Source organism: Cydia splendana, chromosome 4, assembly GCF_910591565.1.
Source record: "Cydia splendana chromosome 4, ilCydSple1.2, whole genome shotgun sequence".
Classification (NCBI taxonomy): Eukaryota; Metazoa; Arthropoda; class Insecta; order Lepidoptera; family Tortricidae; genus Cydia; species Cydia splendana.
Window position 1 is genome coordinate 12481156 of NC_085963.1, and position 20810 is coordinate 12501965.

Genomic DNA, 20810 nt, shown 5'->3' on the forward strand with positions numbered 1-20810 from the left:
AGCAAATTTAAATTTGCATCTCATTCGGTTTATGGTTTTGACCCAGTAGTAGCGCTAATCGCGGAATGTTGCCTGCTAGCCGATTTACTCGGCAATTATTGCTGAGTAATCTGTGCATATTTACTTGACCCAGTGAATCTTGTTTCAAATACCTACGCTAATCATATATGTGTACCCAATGGAATCGGACCGAACACGCTACACACAATTTTTAGTTTATTCAAGTCCAATGGAAACAAGTAAGAATTTATTAATATACATTCAAATTACTAAAAGACATAAACAGGAATATAAAACTAAAACTAACTACAATTAAAATAACTAAAACTAAAAATTAAAAATACCTATCAAAATTTGGTGCCTTCGGGAGGGTGCCCAACACGCAGGCAGCATTCCCGCGCTGGATTGCGATGGCAATGGAAACGGTTTTTGATTTAAATTATTCATATTTAACCTTGAAGAGAGGTTGTAAATTTGCCATTTCAGATTTAACTCTGTCAAATTGAGAAACTTAATAAGGCCCTATGTACTCTCGTCAACGCTGTAAATTGACAAATCGTAAACCTTATTGCATAAAACATAAGGTCTACCGACGGACGTAAGACTTGAGTGCTGTTGTTAGTAGGCACTACGTGTAGCCTAGGATAGGTACTGGTTAGTCGTCAAGAAGCTGTGTAATTTAGGTGAAATTATAGCCAGGTTAATTATCTTTATTTGTATTTAATTGTTATTTTATTAGTCATTTCAATTATGATGTGTACTGTTGAACATAAGATAGTTAATTTAATTGCCCACTTTTATAATCCTTATAACCTACAAGAAACCTAATAGCGTTTATTAAAGTCGAACGTATACTGGATTGGTATTATATTTACTCTATATACATAATTGTATCAAACTTTGCAGAAAATTCAATTTAAGTAATGTAGGTATTTCATACCAAAACCTAACTGGCACAAATTATTAAAATGTATTCAAAAACAATTTAAATAGGTAAGTATAAAGTTATTAGAAGTAAACCGTAAGTAGTTATAAATGTACAGTTATGCAGCTGCTCCGTGGGTGTAACACAGTGGCAATTATAAATGCCGGTGCCGCATTCTGTATTTGGCTACTGATTTACCATTCACTGCGGTGTGAACAAACTGAAATTTCTCCTCAGCACTTGTTTGCGGAACTTAGTCTCAAATTATTTTACCTGCGTCTTGAATCATGGCTTTAGAGTTGATGTTATTATAATTATATTTTAAACAGCCTCCTAGCCTAGTCGGTAGTGACCCTGTCTACGAAGCAGGAGGTCCCGGGTTCGAATCCTGGTAAGGGCATTTATTTGTGTGTTCATCACAAATATATGTTCCTGAGTTATGGATGTTTTTTTATATATATAAGTATTTATATAAATGTGTATTTTATATATATCGTCGTCTAGTAGGTACCCACAACACAAGCCTTATTGAGCTTACTGTGGGACTAGGTCGATCTGTGTAAAATTGTCCTATAATATTTATTTATTTTATATTTTAATACAATATAATTACTTCCTAGATTAACGATACTCACTATTAAAAATGAATTATTTTGAGATTCCTTATAATTTTCATGACTACAGTCATCAGAGCAAATGCTAAATTAATTGAATTTGTAAATTACACCCAGAAAGCGTTTCATTTCTTAACATAAAATTATTATTTTTTGCCAAATCTAAAATTGTTGTAAAATGTTTAAAAAAAACGTTAGTATGACTAATTTAGGTAGGTAACTGTTCGTCATTTGTAAATGTTACTAGTCGGCCTAAGAATGACTGTGACTGATTATAATTACGATAAGGTTCCTCGGGCCAAAGTATAAATAATGATTGCGATTAGGTCAACCGGGTGTTAAAATAATAGATACCGCCTTAATCAAACCAGACCGGTGTTAAAATAACACTGACTTAATCAAACCGACTTTTTTTCAATGTGTACCTATAAAATATAATTATTACACAGGTTTAACACAAAATACATATTTCAAGCTTCCTTCAATTATTTTGAATTGTGAGCATTTGAGCACACCCCTAATAATGTTACATTTAATTTCAATCGTTTGAATGCAAAGTAAAAGATTAACAACCTATTAAGCACCTACCTACATTAAATTGTATAGGTACGCCAGGCTTGTTTTTTTTAAATTAACAAACGACATATACTCTTGATTCTTATCATTATGAACATAAAATAATTGATAAAAATCCAATGATTGACAAGTGATCACGAATCAGCTACGCGAGCGGTCAGAGAATTATCACAATTGACTTTCTATTTCTTGCTCCAAACCCGTGACCGTTCCTGAGTTTAAATTCTTGAGCTTGTGAAAAACGTTTTACTTTCTCAGAATGCAGACCTCTAACCAGTCTTAAAGTGTTTTTTTTTTTATATTTAGATGAACTGTAACGTCTGTAACATACATTTCGGTATTATAGAGTGGGTATTATAATAAGGGTGCGTCTAATTTCTGTTTTATAGTTGGTTATTATAACCAATATTACTCATTATCAAACTGCACAACTGTACTTAATCGCGTATTTAAGTTTTAAGATTTACCTCCGACGTTTCGAGGACGGCGTTGTCCCCGTGGTGGTGGTGGTGGTAAACTTAAATACGCGATTAAGTCCCGTTGTGCAGTTTGATAATGTTTAATAATCGTGAAAGTTTAAATCAGTGTTTAACAATATTACTCAGCATGTTTGTACGAAACAACAAATCAAGGGGTTCTTTCTTATGCAACATTCCCACTTGACACAATATTAGCATTTTATTAAATCTGTACCTAACAAAAATACATTTGATATAAAGGACTTCGCGCACTGCTGTGCCCGACCAAGATACTTCCGATAATAAATTCGTCCCTAATATTCTATTATCCCTCCAAAATGCAATATTATTCAAATGCGACCTGTTTGTAAATCTGTTGGTTTATTGGAGTGAAAAGTTGTGTCTAACTCGACAACCCGTAATATTATATACATATCATTTCATTATATTGCACCTATTACAATAAATAGGCGTTTATAGAATTAAGGGTTTAGAATAAATCTTTTCTGCAATAAGTTTTCAAGCCGTATTTCAATCAAGTCCGCGAGCGAATCTAACATGACTCAATTTACATTGTGCTGACCTAAATTTCACAACCCTCGTTGACCCACTCAATCTAAATTTTCGAATTTGCTTATAATTTGGGCACTTCATCTGAAGTCTCTGCTAATTATTCAATTCCAGAGTACTTACTTAAAATTGTCTGCATCTGGTTAGATTTTATTTTTAAGTGCCTATACTTAATTTCAGAAATAAGTATAAAATATGAGTAAAGTAAAATAATCGTTAAATATCACTAAAAATACCAATCATACTTAGATACCATAAAGGTAAAGAACTCTTTTGCTCAATTTCATGACGATTTTAGGCGAGCGAGCTAGTTTAAAATTGGTATGGTATAAGTACGAGGATGTATATACATATATACGCAATATTCAGTATTCGCAATGCATTTGCGGAGTGAGTTACGAGGGCGCACCGGGTGCGCCCGTGCCGTGCCACACCACCGCCATTGTTGCCACTAGTTTGCATGAAAATAGAGAAAACTTTCCATGTGTGTAACCGTTCCGAATAAAATATACACGTCTTTCTTTCAGGCTTTGTTCCTGTGCAACTGGGAAAAGTATTGTTTGCGGAAAAAAACAATGAACATATTGTTGCATTGGCGATTAGCGTTTAAATAATAAAACTTTTTTGAAGCCTGCCCGTTCGGCAAGTTTTTTTGACGTGATAACGTCTTATAAATCGATGAATAATTGAACACCGGTAGCATGCACGAAAAAGTGTCACGTTGTGGACAGATCTCCATGGTAACGTTACGTACTGTAATGCTAATGTTTTCTTATGACGTTATCACTCAAAATTATCGTCCGTAAACCGACTTTACAGACAACCATATTTTTTTACTTTCTCATTAGATAATTCAATTTTTTAAATTAAATAAATGAAAGCCGCCATTTAGCAACTAAGACATAAATAAGGATGGTTTAATCTGAGGCGCATATTACCTACTGAACGTTAGTTATGACTCGTAGCTATGAGCTAGAAACCAACACGATAATAACTAACAATTATGTTCTATCGGCTGAGTCACATTCCTACTGAAATTCTACAAAGAGTTCGCTTTCAAATCAATGAACAGCCACTACAAACAATTAGTGAAAACAACTATTGTTTTTTTACAACCAATATAAACACATGGTATCAATTATAGTCCGGTGCTTACTGCATTTCTTTGTCACTTATCTATTCGATTATGAACACTAGACTTTTGACCTAATTATACGAGTAGGTACCCAAGCATATTTTATAACCTAAATGTATCATCCGGATGTCCGAACGTCACCTTAAATCTCTATAAAATTTCTGCGTTACCCATAATATTCAAGTAGGTAATGCATAAGAAGACCCAATTGTTGAAATAAAATTTGGGATTTTTACCTTATTAATAAACAATATTGTACATGTATTATATTTTTAATAACTGGTAGCGAAAGTACCTAACATTTCTAGAAATTGGCTTTACTCGGTAAACGGACGGTTTCAATTGCACACCAGCGATTACTTCGCCCAAGGTGAAAAGCGACTTTCCTATGCTTACTACTTTGCACCTAGTAGTTAAAAAGAAACTTCTCCTATATTTACAAGATTTGTGTTGTAAATTTGAAACCTACGTAAAATGTGTGTTCAGTACAGGAAAGTGCAAGGAAAATCAATATTAGGACCATCGAATCGAAGAACTACCGACCTGCAAACCCCTTTGCTCACAACAGTATGGATAATTAGTGGAAGTGGAGGGGCGCAGGCAGCGGGTAGAGATTAGTTTATAGCCGCAAGCACTGTTTCCACAACAACGACTTGCTAATTATAATACCTAACTCTAACTACTTATCTCGAGTCGCCCTTTAAACGGCCCAGTATAATTAAGATTTCTCTAGCAGTTTAAACATAACCACTCTAAGTAATGAATTACCAAGTCAAATTATTTGAAAGGCAAACTGTATCAGATGGTAAGTAAATATGAATAAATTGAAGCAATTTTCGGTAATGGTTGATATGATTACAAATTACAAGTAGTTAGGGGAGGGAGGCCTAAAATGGGCCTATGGGAAAGCTAAGGGACCTCTCCCTTAGCTTACCCATAGGCCCTCGCCTATAGTATTAGTTTTCACAAATGAATTTTCATTCCATTCGACATTATTATCGAACTTCGATATATAAGACAAAAAAAGACTGTCATGTTGTAAGTATCTAATAATTATTTATTTAAAAAAATAGACTCCCAAAAACCCGTTTTGCTCTACCCCTTAGCCTAAAGCTGGTAATCACAAACGAGAAGAATATAATCACAAAACTAATTTTGATACTGTATTTACATATATATTGTATGTAAATAAATGTTTTATAAATTTTGATACTTTAGTTGTGTTTATATTTATTCGAATAATTATTTATATTTATTCAAATAATAATTTTATACCTATTTTATCAGTTTGGAGCAAATTAAGGGAAACTCGCAATAACGTCTCGTTCAAGATTATATTTCCATTTTTTTTGTCATTTGTTGAATGATAGGTATGAAAAAATAAGCGTAGAATTGTATTAAAGCAGAACAAGCAAGTAGTGACGAGTAACCGTTTTACCCTACCCGAGCACGTTTTTTAGTTAAAAAACAACAAAATTAAAAACGCAAAGAACAACTCCAACTGTTATCATCTTTTGGAGTTCAATAGTACCAAATATATTATGGAGTTATGAGCTTTATGGTAGATATACTAGTTTTAGAATTAATCGATGACACATTTCTTTCATTATTATAACAAACTGATCAATTTCCCTTAAATCATACAATTATATCTTAACTCTGGTGCCCGATCGGAACTTACAAAAACTAAGGAGTGTTCAAACAATCATTAGATAATAATATGCATTATTTGACATTCGCACTTAATTTTGCAATAAAGCAGTGAAGCACTAGGCGGGGTATCAGTTTTAGGGTCCTCTCCCCTACGGGTTAGGTGCCTCTGTGTACGAATACAGTTAAACCTGAACGAAGAACGTTTTACGACGAGCGGCGGTTCGCGAGGACGAATAGGCAGGTTTATATCTGAATGGCTCGTATTTATTTAACAAGCAAGCGAAGCCGGTGACAGATACGCCGGAGCAAACATTTTGTAGCTACATTTATCGTACATGAAAGAATTCATTGTTTCTAGGAGAAATAGGAGTTGACTAATTTAGTACCTAAATATCTTAAATGAACCATATTATATAAGATGTCCAGTTGTCCACTGTATTAAAATAACGGCCAAGAGCAAGTCGGGCCATGCTCAGTGTAGGGTTCTGTAGTTAACCGTCCGTCATAAGAGGCTACCTTGAGCAGGGGCTAATATTTTGTGGGTATCATGTCTATGTACGATTACATATAATAAGCCAAAGGGAGTTCACAGCGCTTAATGCGTCTTTCACTAAGAGGGAAAGGCTTACATTGCGATAACTTAAAAACGGCTTAACTGATCATGTTCGCTATAGTTTTGAATAAGTGATGTAGGTAATGTAATGGTTACATTACCACGGAATCATAAAGAAGTGTTAAAAATAATTTAGTCATGTTTGATAAAGCTCATAGATACAATGCAAATACACATGCATTAATACATTATTATTTTTTGTTAAATTACTTTAGGTACTGTGTTATTTAACAAAAAAGAATACAATAGAATTGTTAACCTCCTCCTTATTGGAAATCGGTTAAAAATAGCTATTTGTACTTACGCATTATCAGTGACATCGCAGCTCTCGTCGAAGTCGCCAATGGTGTCGAGAGAAGCGCCGGAGCCGTCCTCCCGTGGGTCCGCCGGTGGAGGCGGCGGCGGCGGCGCCGTGGTCGGTCTCGGCAGCGATGGCGCCGAGTCGGTGCCACATTCTTTATAATGGGTCTTGGGAACAAAGTCTATCAATCGAGGTAAGGCTTCAGGCGGTGGAGCCTCTTCCATTTTTACAGGTGGCTTATTTTTCATCTCGGCTTCGGATCGTTGCAACCACGTTTCGATACAATTTTTCTTTGTTGGTGTTAAAAGTGGCTCCAGTACTGGCGGCGGAGGAATTTCTGGAATAGGAATAGGTCTCGGCTTCTTTTCACTCACAGAACGCTCAATTTTAGTATTTCTTGGCATTGGTTTAGGCTTTTCAACTATGGTTTCAGTCTTGATTTCCATTTTTTCTGTCGTCTTACAGGTTTCACTGTGTTCTACAGTACTGTGGAGAATAGTGTTGTTGTTATTTTTATCATTAGACTCAAGTTTTTTAACCGGTGTAGTCGTATCATCTGACAACTGAGTAATTTGTCTCAAAGTCTCGTGGTTACTAAAACTTTTGATATTTGCATTTTTATCGTTGAATTTAGATTCTTCCTTAATATCGAATTTGTCCTTTTCTAGGAACCTCGTACTTGATATATCGTTTAAAATATTAGAATCAATGTTTTCAATGCAGTTTAAGACTTTTTGTATATCTATGGTCTTCGGTTGCATAGTAGGAGTGGACGGAATACTGTTTTCTACAGAGTTAGCCATAGATCCCAGTCGGTCTACCACCGTTGAGATTGAACTGCCTGTATCATCTGACTCTGCATCTGCGAGTGCTAGACAGCGTTCCCATTCTGTTGAAAGTAAGTCTATGTAGACCTCGGCATCTGGAGGCATTGTTTTACCGTCGGACAGACGACGCACAAGGCGTCTAGCTTCTTCCGGGGAACCTTTTTTTAAGTAAGCTATTCCCTCTTTGCCTTGCCGATGTATATGGCTATCAAAAGAAGATTTTCTTGATAATTTTGTGAAATTAGAAGTAGCTCCATTCTGTTGTCCATTTATTATATTGTCTTTGTCATGTCCCCCAGTGTACAAAATTGCATTCTGTTCACCAACAGTTTGAAGAGTTGGTTTGTCTTTAAATGAGTTTTTCTTGCCCAATTTTCTTGGTGGAACTGGTGGCGGCAAAGTTGTAGGTCTTGTTATTTCTATCGGTTGTTTGCCTGATGCTATCGAGTCCACCATTGTCATATCTTTTTCAGATTCGTTCGTGGTTTCAAAGTGTCGTACGAGTAAGGTCAGCTTTTCGTCAGAATCTTTTAGTCTGCGAACACAGTCTATTCTAGTCAATTCTGCGACGGAGATGCCATCGATCGCAAGTATTTCGTCACCCGGTATTAGTTTACCCCATGGTGCGATAGCGTTAGCTGCTGGGCTGTCTTCGGCGCATGACTGAACTAGAAGTCTTCTGACCTTTTCCGCTGCAGCAGATCCTCCTTCAAACTTGAGTCCTAGCCCAAGGCGCGCGCCTCGCGGCCGGCGCACGACCACATCCGCCGCGCCCGCCGCTGCTCCCACCGTCAACACGGTGACAAAAGTACTTCTTGACTCTGGAGACTCCTTGGGAGCGGGCCGACTCTCGCCCACTGGAACTATGGTGACAAAGTCCTCGCCAACCACGTCCGCTGCCATGCCGCGTACAACGCGCGACGGCGCTGTTATCGAACACCGCTCTCAGACTCGAATCTGTAGGCAAAAAATATTCATGAACTTGCGTAACAAAAATGCATGAATGGTTGGAGTTGCGTTCGCATTGGATGGCACGCGAGGACTGGCACGCCTGGCCTCTCTCTTTCACTGTTGCTGCACTTGAACGGTACGGTAGGTACAAGATGAGCTAAGATCGGAAATAAACTCCATTAAACGTCTGCACTTTGCCGAATACTCAATGGCGACGTAAATATGAAAGGTATCTACGGTACCGTGTCGCGGAGGGATAAAATATAAATATCTATTAATTATAATTCAAGTACCTAATTATTACCTACATATACAGGATGGATGTTTAAATATGTCACTATTAGCTATCTTACTAAGATCTCTTGTTGCTATACGAACATAAAATGTATTGGCTGATTGTATCTACATATTTTTTAACTCATTCAAGTTCTTCTAAGATATTTATTTCATAGCGAAACGTAATCTTATAGTTGCTCTTACTCAGTTATTTCAAAACTCCAGCCTGTACAGTGCTGATGTATTTTTTCTCAATAAGATAAGAAGTGGTAATGTTTAAAAAAATTGCCCGGAGAAGAGAGGGAATAAAATATTCCTACAATCTTCCAATCACCAATTTGGTAACATTATAGCGTCATGACGAGATTTGTTAATAAATAATGATGTAGGTAACTAGGTACCTACTTCCCACATGTCCGATCGTTTAAAACTTTCGTCGATCGATGCGAAAGTATAACGAGCTTATTTGGGAATGCGCTGACCACAAGCAGTCTCATCATAGCGAGATGTGGGTTAGTAGCACCGGAGGCGGCGCGGCGCGCGCGCTGCTGTTCGCGGAGCAGCATTAGCATATTGCCCGGGGCTGGCCGGTCCGGTCCGTTATCCCGGGTCCCGTTCCGAAGGGCCGCTCATTCTCACGGCTCTCGGCAATTTTGCGATAACTATCAAAATTGAAATCCTTCCATTTTAACCTTAACCCGAAACAATAAATAGGGACGGTTTTTTCTCTCTAAAATACATAATTATTTGATTCGATTTATTGTTGCTTATGTTTAGATACTGCATGCACCAAACAATATTTCTATGTAACCCAACCATTTTCGGTCTTTGATTCGGTCAAATTGTGTTTTTTTAAAACAAATTATAGCCAGCTTGAAATTAATGTAGTATGATACCTTTGAGTATGGTGCTTTGCGCACACTAGTGTCCCATCCCCTCCCCCTCACGCAACCCCCCCTCCCCTTTAGCATGAAATATGTCCCGGTTTACAGTTTTTTTTTAAGGATACCCCAAGGTATCATATACATTCATATCATATTATGCCGACTATAATTTGTCTTCCCCATACATTAGAACATAATTAACTTGACCGAATGAATTAACTAGTGGAGATGAAAAAATAATTATTTATAAATGGTGACCTTAATCAGCGGTAGACCATTTGTACTTTTAGGTATTGCGCAATCAAATTGCAATACGTATGTAAAATGGTATACACATGAATCAACGATACTAAGTCCCTGTATCAGACACCAAGATGTCAATAACCTCTTGGCTATAAGTAACAAATCTGTACTAGATACCACAATATGGCAGCTAATGATGATTAATGGGCATATGTTGAGCCACAATGAAAATATTCCATCTATTGGCTTGCAACAATACTCGGGATTGACCACTATATGAATACAAAAGTGAAACTACATATTACAGACAGGTATTTTAGATATAAACATTGCGTAATAAGAATAAGAAAGGCAGGTATATAAAAACATAAGTGTACTAGTTCGGAATATGTATGTACGGTTCCGTGGTCTTGTTGCTTCTCATGTCACCATTACCATACATTGTAACAGAACATTTAAAAAAGCGATGGCTATCCTTTCTATAGGTATGTAATAATAAAGATTGCGTAAATTCGTTTTGTCTATTTTTGTAACTTAACATTTTTTAACATTCGTCTATAACTGGTAGGTAACTCCATAAAGTAGGTAAGATACTGTCAGATGTTACATATAAAATATCTTACAGCAGGGGGCCGATTTTTGAAATTCGACCGCCCGATTTCGTGTACTGCTAGCCATTTAAATTCTACAAATAGAATTGAAAACGAGTGGTCAATACAATACCACTAGATTTCCAATTTCTATCGCTCGTATTTTAAAAATTTGCATTTCGCCCTTTTCCGACGTCCTTCCACTTCTCCGGGGAAAAGTTTAAAAATTAAGTAGCTTAACTCTATCCTCGGATGCCATTTAAGCTTCCTACGTGCCACATTTAAGTAGTCTGGATCAGTCAAGAGAATTACTAACGCATTTATATATACCTATTTGTATTATTGTCTCTAGTTTGACTACGCAACTCTAATGCTGCCAGTTTGACCTGTGCAATGTGTTGGCCTTTCCCATAATTGCATGAAATTGACTCGCCTTTTGGTACCACATTTGCATTTGTTTGCGTGTTGTTGGCATATTTTATTTCTCTTGTTACAAATACTGTAAACAAGTAGTTAGGTATCGTTTACCGGAAAAAGGTTTTAAATTTTGGGAATTTCATGTTTTGTGTGACGTTATTTTTAAAAATATATTAATGATGTGCCTGAGGTACAGAATTACCACATGTGATATAGGTACATTTTAAATAAAAAAAGAAGCTCCTATTATAGAAAAAGAGATATCTTAAAAAGCTAAGTAAAGGAAAATTTGTTTCAATTTAAATATGCTAAGTATTACCAAATTCAAATTGCCAGTCATGGCAAAACAAGGACCGTTCAAAACACAAAACGCTGTGTATATGTCGCAGTACGATAGATAAAGCCGTTATATAGTTATAACCCTAGGGATATAATTATATGTCGTAACATAGTTATACGAAAGCGATTCATTACTATCTTACTAGGAATATAACTATAATACGTCTTTAGTTTAGTGATATAGTTATATTACTGGATTAAGTTTAGTGAAATAATTGTAGGTAGGAGTGCGGCGGTGCGGCGGAGGTATAGTTATATCCCTAGGGATATAGTTATATGCCGTATAGTACGTATTATAATCATATTCCTAGTAAGATAGTAATTGTAGGTAGGAGTGCAGCGGTGCGGCGGAGGTCTAGTTATATCCCTAGGGATATAGTTATATGCCGTATAGTACGTATTATAATCATATTCCTAGTAAGATAGTAATTGTAGGTAGGAGTCCAGCGGTGCGGCGGAGGTCTAGTTATATCCCTAGGGATATAGTTATATGCCGTATAGTACGTATTAAAATCATATTCCTAGTAAGATAGTAATATCTTACTAGGAATATAACTATAATTCGTTTCTAGTTTAGTAATATAGTTATATTACTGGATTATGTTGAGTATTATAATTGTAGCAATGTAGTGCGGGGGTGCGGCGGAGTCGGCGGCGGGGGGGTAAATATACTTACTGTTTCCTTTGATTCCCTGGCAGATTTATAACCATTTAACCACATTAGTTTAGTCAAATACCGTATTATAATCATATTCCTAGTAAGATATTACTATCTTACTAGGAATATGATTATAATACGTATTATACGGCATATAACTATATCCCTAGGGATATTACTATACCTCCGCCGCACCGCCGCACTCCTACCTACAATTATTTCACTAAACTTAATCCAGTAATATAACTATATCAATATCACTAAACTAAAGACGTATTATAGTTATATTCCTAGTAAGATAGTAATGAATCGCTTTCGTATAACTATGTTACGACATATAATTATATCCCTAGGGTTATAACTATATAACGGCTTTATCTATCGTACTGCGACCTATATATAGGTAACGCTTGTTTGATGCAAATAAAGATTCATTCATTCATTCATCCATTCACTGATATCTGAACAATATTTCTTAAGTTATCAAGAGACAAAGCAGATAATAAAAGATGAAATTGAATATACACATATTGCAGAAAATTCGTGAGTCTGTGCGAAAAACATTTCTCACGTATAAAATTACTAATTGATGGTTTCATGTAATTCGTACGTGATTAATCTTGGTTCGCATTCGATTTGCCAATAGAGAGCAGCACAGTCAGCACCGTCACTTCTGTTGTTATCGTATACAAAGAAACATTGCGCTATCATACATGGTATTGTTTGCCGATATCTCATAATTGAATCTTTACTCGCAGCATAAAGTGTTTTACAATTTGAGACCCGTTGCCTACTTTCGACCGTGTATGGAAAATTGTTCGTGATGGGTTGATGGCAGTGTAATCTTTAACCATTAACCTTGATATAGACACTAGTATTCATATTTATTATTGCTACGTATTTTATGCAACTCTGAATAATACCATCGGTTATTATAAATTTACGCCCACCCACGCCACAAATCCAAACTAGCACTAGAAAACTATATCGATATTTTACAAACATAAATTATACGACGTCCGGAAACCATTTTATTGATGCTTAATTTGCATCAGAATGGACAAAATGTAAATTTAAAATATTTAAAATGAAACAGGCGGATATGTAAAGCAAGCTTCAAAAACGACACTCCATAGTTCCGAAATTCGGATACCTAATCGTCGCTCTACCTATGCCTCTATACTACGAAAGTAATGCATTGAGATTAAATTCATATTAGTAACATTTGTTTTTAATTCGATTACCATGCCATATTTAAGTATTCATAGTAGTTATAGTAGTAAATTCTAGCGCTGCTCTCTTTAATGCTATCTGAAACTCCTACTTGTCCGATACCAAAACTTTGCCTTTTGAGAAGCTCTCTGTGTTTGTTAAAGGCCCCAGTGAACGTCTCGTCATTCTCATCAAACCAGTCCTCCTGTTTATTCCTGTCTATTCTTTTTTTTTTGAGCATCATCAACAGTAAATCTGAAAAAGCTGCATTCGTGCCATTAATTTAACCCTATTTCGGACGGCAGCGGCACCGATACAACGGGCGCGGTGACGCTGCTAGCGCCAGCATGAATATTCATCAAGTGTCGAGTGTACGCGCATCATTTTAAACATTGCCAATTACACAGCACCTGCGTATCTAGGTGGCAGGCAGGTTATCAAAATTGTAAGAATATTGTATTGTATATATGGAGCAAAATGAGGTTAATACATTACTCTTTTATGGTCTGATAAGTTTGAAATTTTAAACATAACTGTCTATGTTTGTTTTGATTCAAAGTGTGTTGAGAAAGCAGTAATGTTAATTTGTTTCAAAAATTTTAACCAGTTGCAATTGCATTAAACATTTTATGTTCTCACGCGTGCGACTTACGCTTGTTTATCAACAATGGAATCAAGTACCTGTGCTTCATTATCATTCCACTTAACTTTATCACTTTATCCAGCAAACAAACTTTATCAGACTTTGAAATTTTCTCATTATCACAATTGTCCAAGAATCTAATTATAGCGGCTTACCTCATTCTTGGGTGCTTTCTTGACAATATTTAGATGAGTAATTGAGTACCTATACCTACCCATTGTGGCACTTTAATAAAAGTCATTATCATAAAATGAGACATACTTAATTTAAGTGATACTGAGTAGCTTTAGATTAGGCCGGTGTAATTTTAATAATGTTTATTTAACTATGTATTACATTCATAAATATGTATCTATACGGCTATACCGACACGACAGCACAATTTGTCTTTTTATCTGCCACCATAAACTACCCACACAATGTAACATAACAATTGATAGGTCATTGAACTTTCACCTGCAATAGCATCGAAACAAAGATTCGTTGTTAGGATATTGAATAACCAATTATTTGAAAACTTATGCGCTTTCTACGATTAGCCACAGCGCCAGCCGATTGCGCTGGCGTTTAGCTATTTCACCTTCCACGATGGGTGCATAAAAAACGAAACATGCAATACCTACAAGTTTGTTGCTACTGACTTGTTTCTGTTGGCAATCGCTATCTACATCTAATTAGGCGATCCTCGCTTGTGCAAGCTACATGCAGTAACAGCCCATGGAATTCGCTCGCTAGGTAACTGATTGCTCTGCTTATTTATCGCTGTAGGTCGTGTCTTAGTACCTACTCATAGCAATGCACTAACCGATGACGGCCGTCCTATTTATACAGAGTTTAGACTTGTACAGTGTAGGTTTCATGGTTAATTACTTATGTGTAAAATCGTATAGCTATTTATTTTCTCTTGTTTAGAAAGTGCTTAAATCTATTTTTAAGTATGATGCGCGAAATCGTAACCGCATCTCAAAAACCCGTTAAAATTATGTAAAAACGAGATTTTCTATACAAATTCGCCGTTTTATTCATATTGAGACAACCTATGACTCCATCGGTATTCGACATTTACATAGCAGCGGGGCCAGTCGGCGCGTCACAAGCCGCAAGTCGGCAATATGTCAGCGTCTCTAAGTTCATCTCATCACGCAGCGCCCTCCCCCGCATTTATCTCCAACGAAATTGAAATAAGTTAGATAATATATCTCGGTGAGAACCCGCCTCGAGACGAGTGGTCCAGACGTTATCGAGATGTGTCGCCAAAAACAGCGAGTTCAGAGGCATAACAACCGATCCCGTCCACGATAACCTTTTGAGCCTTTCTTAAATTTAAAACGCGTTTCTCAAAGGCTTGAACATTAAACCTTTCGTCTGAAAATTCGAGGTGAATTGTGCATTTAATGCGAGATTGAATTTCGCCATAAATTTTACATAGGAAAGGCGGGAAAAGTTTCAAAGTGCCTAACATTTGTCACCGCTGCCGTACATTAGGAAGAGCAAGCTCCTTAAAATGGCTTTCGTGTAAGACGTGGGACACGAGCATCAGGCCAAGACTAATATAAAAGTTGAGTTTACTGTTTTGGTCGAATACAAAACGAAAAAGTTAATAAGCAGGTATCCCGCGGCGCAATATCGCCCACGAGACTGCCAACTAAATTATAAGCATAAAAACATCATCGAGCGATTAGACTACTTCCTACTACATAATACCTATTATACTGAAAAAAGGAACCTTTCGTCAAAACAATAAGGTACTATGCTAAGTTATACACATATTAAAGGGGTCTCTATTGTTTCCCAAATAGTTTTAAGTCATAATGTATTGTTTGTCCGAATTTTCGTTAGTCATAATTGGTTTTTCTCTGAAACGCGTAACTTTTCAGGATTGCCATAAAACAAACCTAACCTAACCTAACCTAACCTATCTATAGAACAACCTTACGAAAATCCAGAAAAGTTAACGGTTTCAGTTTTATGACTAACGATAATATGACAAACAATACATTATGATTTAAAACTTTAAGGGAAACAAAGGGACCCCATATTAAAGAAATCATTATAGTTATACCTATATTACGGAATATGTAGTCTTTTTTTTGCCCGATTCGAACTTTAAGATACTTACGTCAAATATTACGTCTAGATGTGTCAGTGTTACGATATGTTTTTGTTTGAAGAAACGTCACTTTTGACACTCGCATATCTAATCCATATCGTATCTAGACGTAATATTTGACGTATCTTAAAGCTCGAATCGGGCCGATACATATGTTAACTAGAGAAACGACAAGACTTTAAGACGAAAGGGGACGACTTCTTCACTATACAATAACGCGTAGTTCTTTTAGTTTCACGCCCCTAACTCTTGTAATAATCAAAATCGAAAAAAAATCTAATGAAGGGGCATAACAATGGTTAATCGAACGAGCGAGCGAAGCGAAGCGAAGCGAAGCGAAGTTCTTACATTCGACTTTGAACACGCTGCTGGCTAGCGGCACGTCCCGGTATTTCGATGTTTTTAAGCTGAACTGTCAGAAGATAGTTTGATACTCAATAACTTAAGTAAATTTGTTCTAATTTAAATGAAATTGGGTAAACGTGTAGTCGAGGGCATTATATTTTAGTCATTAAATTATGAGCAGGCCCGATCAAGGGGTTATTGAGCTAGAAGAGCTTAGAAGGCCAAAAAGCTGTTTGTGAGAGGTCTTGCTATTCTGGTCATTTTTTTGCAAGAAACATGGTCGAGTTTAGTATCAAATGAAAGTGCTCGACTTACACTTTTATAATATCGTTTTCAAATTTACCATTTTAAAATAATTAGCAAGATAAAAATTAAATAGAATAAACATAATATATGTATTTGACATTTGACAGGAAATATTTCGGCTTAGCACAGATACAACTTATTTTAATCTCTATGGTGGTGACTTAAATCCAGGGGAGGGACAGCCGTATACGAAGCCCGTTATTCGAAAAAATAGCGCCATCTATATTACTTAACGCTAAACTTGTAAATGGCGCTTCAAAATTGATGCAAAAAAGCAAATCTTGTCAGTAGAAAAAGGCGCGAAACTCAAATTTTCTTTGAGACCATATCCCTTCGCGCCTATATTTTTTCTACTGACAAGATCTGCTTGGCCAACTATATTATACATACTACTCTTTGCTTAAATCTATCAGTTAAGGGTTCCACAGACCTTGCAATAAATCCACGCGATCTTTGATCCATTGCCGCCTATAGAGCGACATAAAATAGTAGAAATTAAATAAAATGGAACTCAAAAATGTCCATACTAAATTGTTCCCATGTGTAAGCATTTTACGTCAAAAATGTGACAGTTACGTAGAAAGTGGCGCCCTCATTTATTTTCTATTATTTTATGTCGCACTATACGAGTACCTAAGTAGGTGCAACAAAGTCAATCGCTATATAATTTTTGGTTAAGCGCGAGTTCTCAGTTCGGGGCGAACTACTAGTATAAAATAAATTTGTATAAAAATATTGCCCATAATATCAACATCCTAGGGTGGAAAACGGGGACTACGTTTGTATGGAGAAGCGGTCGCCCTCTATCCTGTCTATCATCTTAATTAAGATAGCTTGTGTTGTGTTTTATATATTTCATCCACTACCTAATTGTAACTGAAAAGCCGGTATCGTTATTTTTTTAAGGTAGTGTGGCCATTAGGATATTATGCGGTTGAACGATTGTAAAGTTCACTCGTTAAACACGAATCGAAAATTTTACATCGGCTTCGACCTACCTCAGTATGTATTTACTAGGTATATTTTTCTAGGCAGTGTTTACAATAACGGTACATATTAGGGAAGTAGACTAGGATCGTTAGTGTGTTCTAAAATTATATTCACACCGTGCAATCAATAAAAAGTTTTTACGGATTATTCTAAAATGTAAATGGCAATTAAGTGACAGCTGAATGGTTTGCCAAAGTGGGCGTATTGGCATGACATCAGACGCTCGCGGCGGCTGTGCGAATCCTCCAGGGGTTAACATCCTACTAGTATCCGTGCTTGACCAATGAGCTCGAATCAAAGGCAAACACCAAAAAAGCCTGTCTTTCGACAGCCCGTTTTTAGCTAACAAGTTTTCTCACAAACTCGCAAAAAACACGCCGTCTGTAACTGAACTAGACGGGCGACTTGAATGAATTGTTAACATTTTTTATAGCGGCATCTTGATTGTTATGTATTAGCAGACGGAATACAAAACAATGTAATTATATATGTATTTCAAAAGAAAAACAGTATTTCGTACCTACTTAAAAACAAGTGCATTTATAGACCAGTCATTATATCCAAAACACCGACCCTACCCGTGAATAATCAGTTCTTGGATTTTTTTTTCGTAGGTCCCTCAGGGGGGGTCACTGGGAGTGTAAATTCAAAAAGTAGACTGAATCAGGCTCCTGTGTATATTCGAAAACCGGTTTTTCTTGAATAACTCGGCCATTTTTGATTTTACAGTAAAACCGTGAGGACAAAAATTGTAGGAAATTTGATTCTCTACAAGTTTGGTCCTTACAATTTTTCTTCTAGGATCGATATTTTGGAAATTAAATTTGAAAAAAGCGACAAATTCAAAATATTATTATATTAAAATTTAATTCTCTACAAGTTTAGTCCTCTTCATTTATGCCGTAAAGTTGAAAATAAACGAGATGATGAAAATATTTTGAATTTGTCGCTTCAAAAAATCCAAGAACTGATTATTCACAGGTCAAAATCTATAATGACTGAACTATTAGGTACCTATTTCTTTTACTTATTTTTTTTTATTCGAAACATGATAACGAGTTTGTGTTGGTAATATAACGAGGAAACTTTTCTTCCTCCTAAGTAGTTGGATCGCGATTGATAATTGAATCTCGCGTTGTATGCTTAAGAACATAAACATATAAATAAAAATAACAACGGATGAAAGAACCTGTGTTTAAAGTTTGTTTTGAAATGTAGGTAGCAACTCATTAGTCTACTTTTATATTTTGTGAATTACTTCTATGACTTATACAGTGAATATAGCTGTTGTAAACAGTTATGTAGGTAAGTACATTGTTAGCAAAGTACCTCTTATTCCAAAACAAAAAGCTGATTCGCTGCCTAAAGAGGAAACCTGTAACCGATACAACGAGTACAAAACAAACTGTAAACAGACAATATGGCAACAGGACTTCCATGCTTTTGACTAATTATAGTTAGTACTAATTTATACGCTTTGTTGTAAAAAGGTCTGCCAAACTGGTAGTTATCGCACCAGTTTTTGCTATACATATATGCAGTTAGTAGATCGACGACTAGTTAATAATAACATACCGTGAGAACCTCTGTCATTATGCGAGGATTGCAATAAGAATTAAACATCACTTGTCATCTAGACAATTGAATAAAAGGCCAAGAACGTCGAACAACTGGACAGTGGCATATGAGAGAAGTGCCGCAGACGGATATTGTGGAATATTTGCCTAAATACAGTGAATATCTTGAACATGATGTCATTTATTGCGTGTTTAAAGACATGTCATCGGCATTTATTACCTTGGCACGGTTTATTTGCGACTCAGCATAAGACATTTACAATATAACATTTTGTTTATATTTTTTTGTATCATAGAAGGTAATTACTTGTTTTGCTTCTTGCGTGCAACAAGAAAAATCCTTCTAACATACCTATACTTGGTAAGGCAAACATCAACAAAATAAACAATGCTCATTTACAACAATGCCGAAACAATGCTTCACTGATTAAATTAATGTTATAACAAGTAATAGAAATAAATATGTAGATAAATATAAATATTTTGGTAAATAGCGGTCTTCATTCAAAAACCATTATTTACCTGGCAACTACAGAACCCAACCTAGACTTATAAAGTTAGTGCATAGAGATTATTGTCACTTACAAATATAAATAATATTATGAACCAAATTTATATTGCGAGAAGAGTTATGTCATTAAGTGAAAACAATTAATTTAAGGGCATTTTTCGCCAATATAAGTCACGTAAAATGCGACGAGGGAAAATTCGAAGAGAAAACGGAGGCTGCGTCGCTGGGCCATATATATACTTGTGTAGTTATAGGAGTCGGGAGATACGGGCACGGCGTATACCGCGTATACGATACCCGGGCGACGTGTCGCCCTCGCGCGCCCGGCGCTGCGGGCTCGAGCGGGATCACAGGCTCGCTCGCCCGCCCTAATCTCATTACCGCACAGCCGTACACGCCTCGGTGACCTTAGCCCGCTTCCCGAGCCGCAGCAACCCGTACCTGTTTTGTTTACGTTCTGCTTCCCTTAACAACTACTGGAAGTGTCGAATACTCACCCTATTTCTTGTTCCAAATGTAAATTTCAGAATATCACTCAACAACGTTCCGAATCACTTGTCGGTCAGACTTCACACATTAGCGAAGAAAATCCGGGAATCGCGGTGGTAAGTGTGTAGCGCACACGGGTGCGCAGCGAGCGAGCGTCGCGACGTCGGCGGCGCAGAGCGGCGTGTGCGCGTACGCCGCTGGAGGGGCCGACCGGTCGCAACCGGGCCGCGCTCTCACCGCGCGCCCTGCCACAAAGTTGCTTATAATCGCACTTGACACCGTGCAGCGCGCAATCTTAATGAAAGTTTCGCATTTCTCTATGTCACTTTAACCCGACCCGACGAGAGATGGTTGACTAACTTCATTTTCTCTATTCATCTTTCTTTGGTACACTATAATCCCCTTGTGATGAGATGAGATTTCAGAGGTAAACCTAAGTTTTCTTCTAATATAGTTAGCTCAAGTAGGGCAACAATATACCCGGCGTTTTTCTATATCAGTAAATCAACACTTTTTCCTCACGATCTTGCTCACCCGACTAACGAGGCGTAACTTACCTTCGTTTCGAAGCCGACTCAACAACTCTAATTGAATTAG

General features: G+C 36.7%; 1 protein-coding gene across 1 annotated transcript in view; it reads right to left on the minus strand.

Annotated features, from left to right (window-relative positions):
• LOC134789916 (uncharacterized) overlaps positions 1–20580 on the minus strand; it is a 53933-nt gene extending 33353 nt beyond the window's left edge. Inside the window, exons 1-2 of the mRNA XM_063760608.1 lie at positions 20222–20580; positions 6849–8629 (exon numbers count right to left, since the gene is read on the minus strand). Of these exons, the coding sequence (XP_063616678.1) occupies positions 6849–8575 (1727 nt within the window). The 5' untranslated portion in view covers positions 8576–8629; positions 20222–20580. The remainder of the gene's footprint in view (positions 1–6848; positions 8630–20221) is intronic.
• Between the last annotated feature and the right edge of the window lie 230 nt (positions 20581–20810).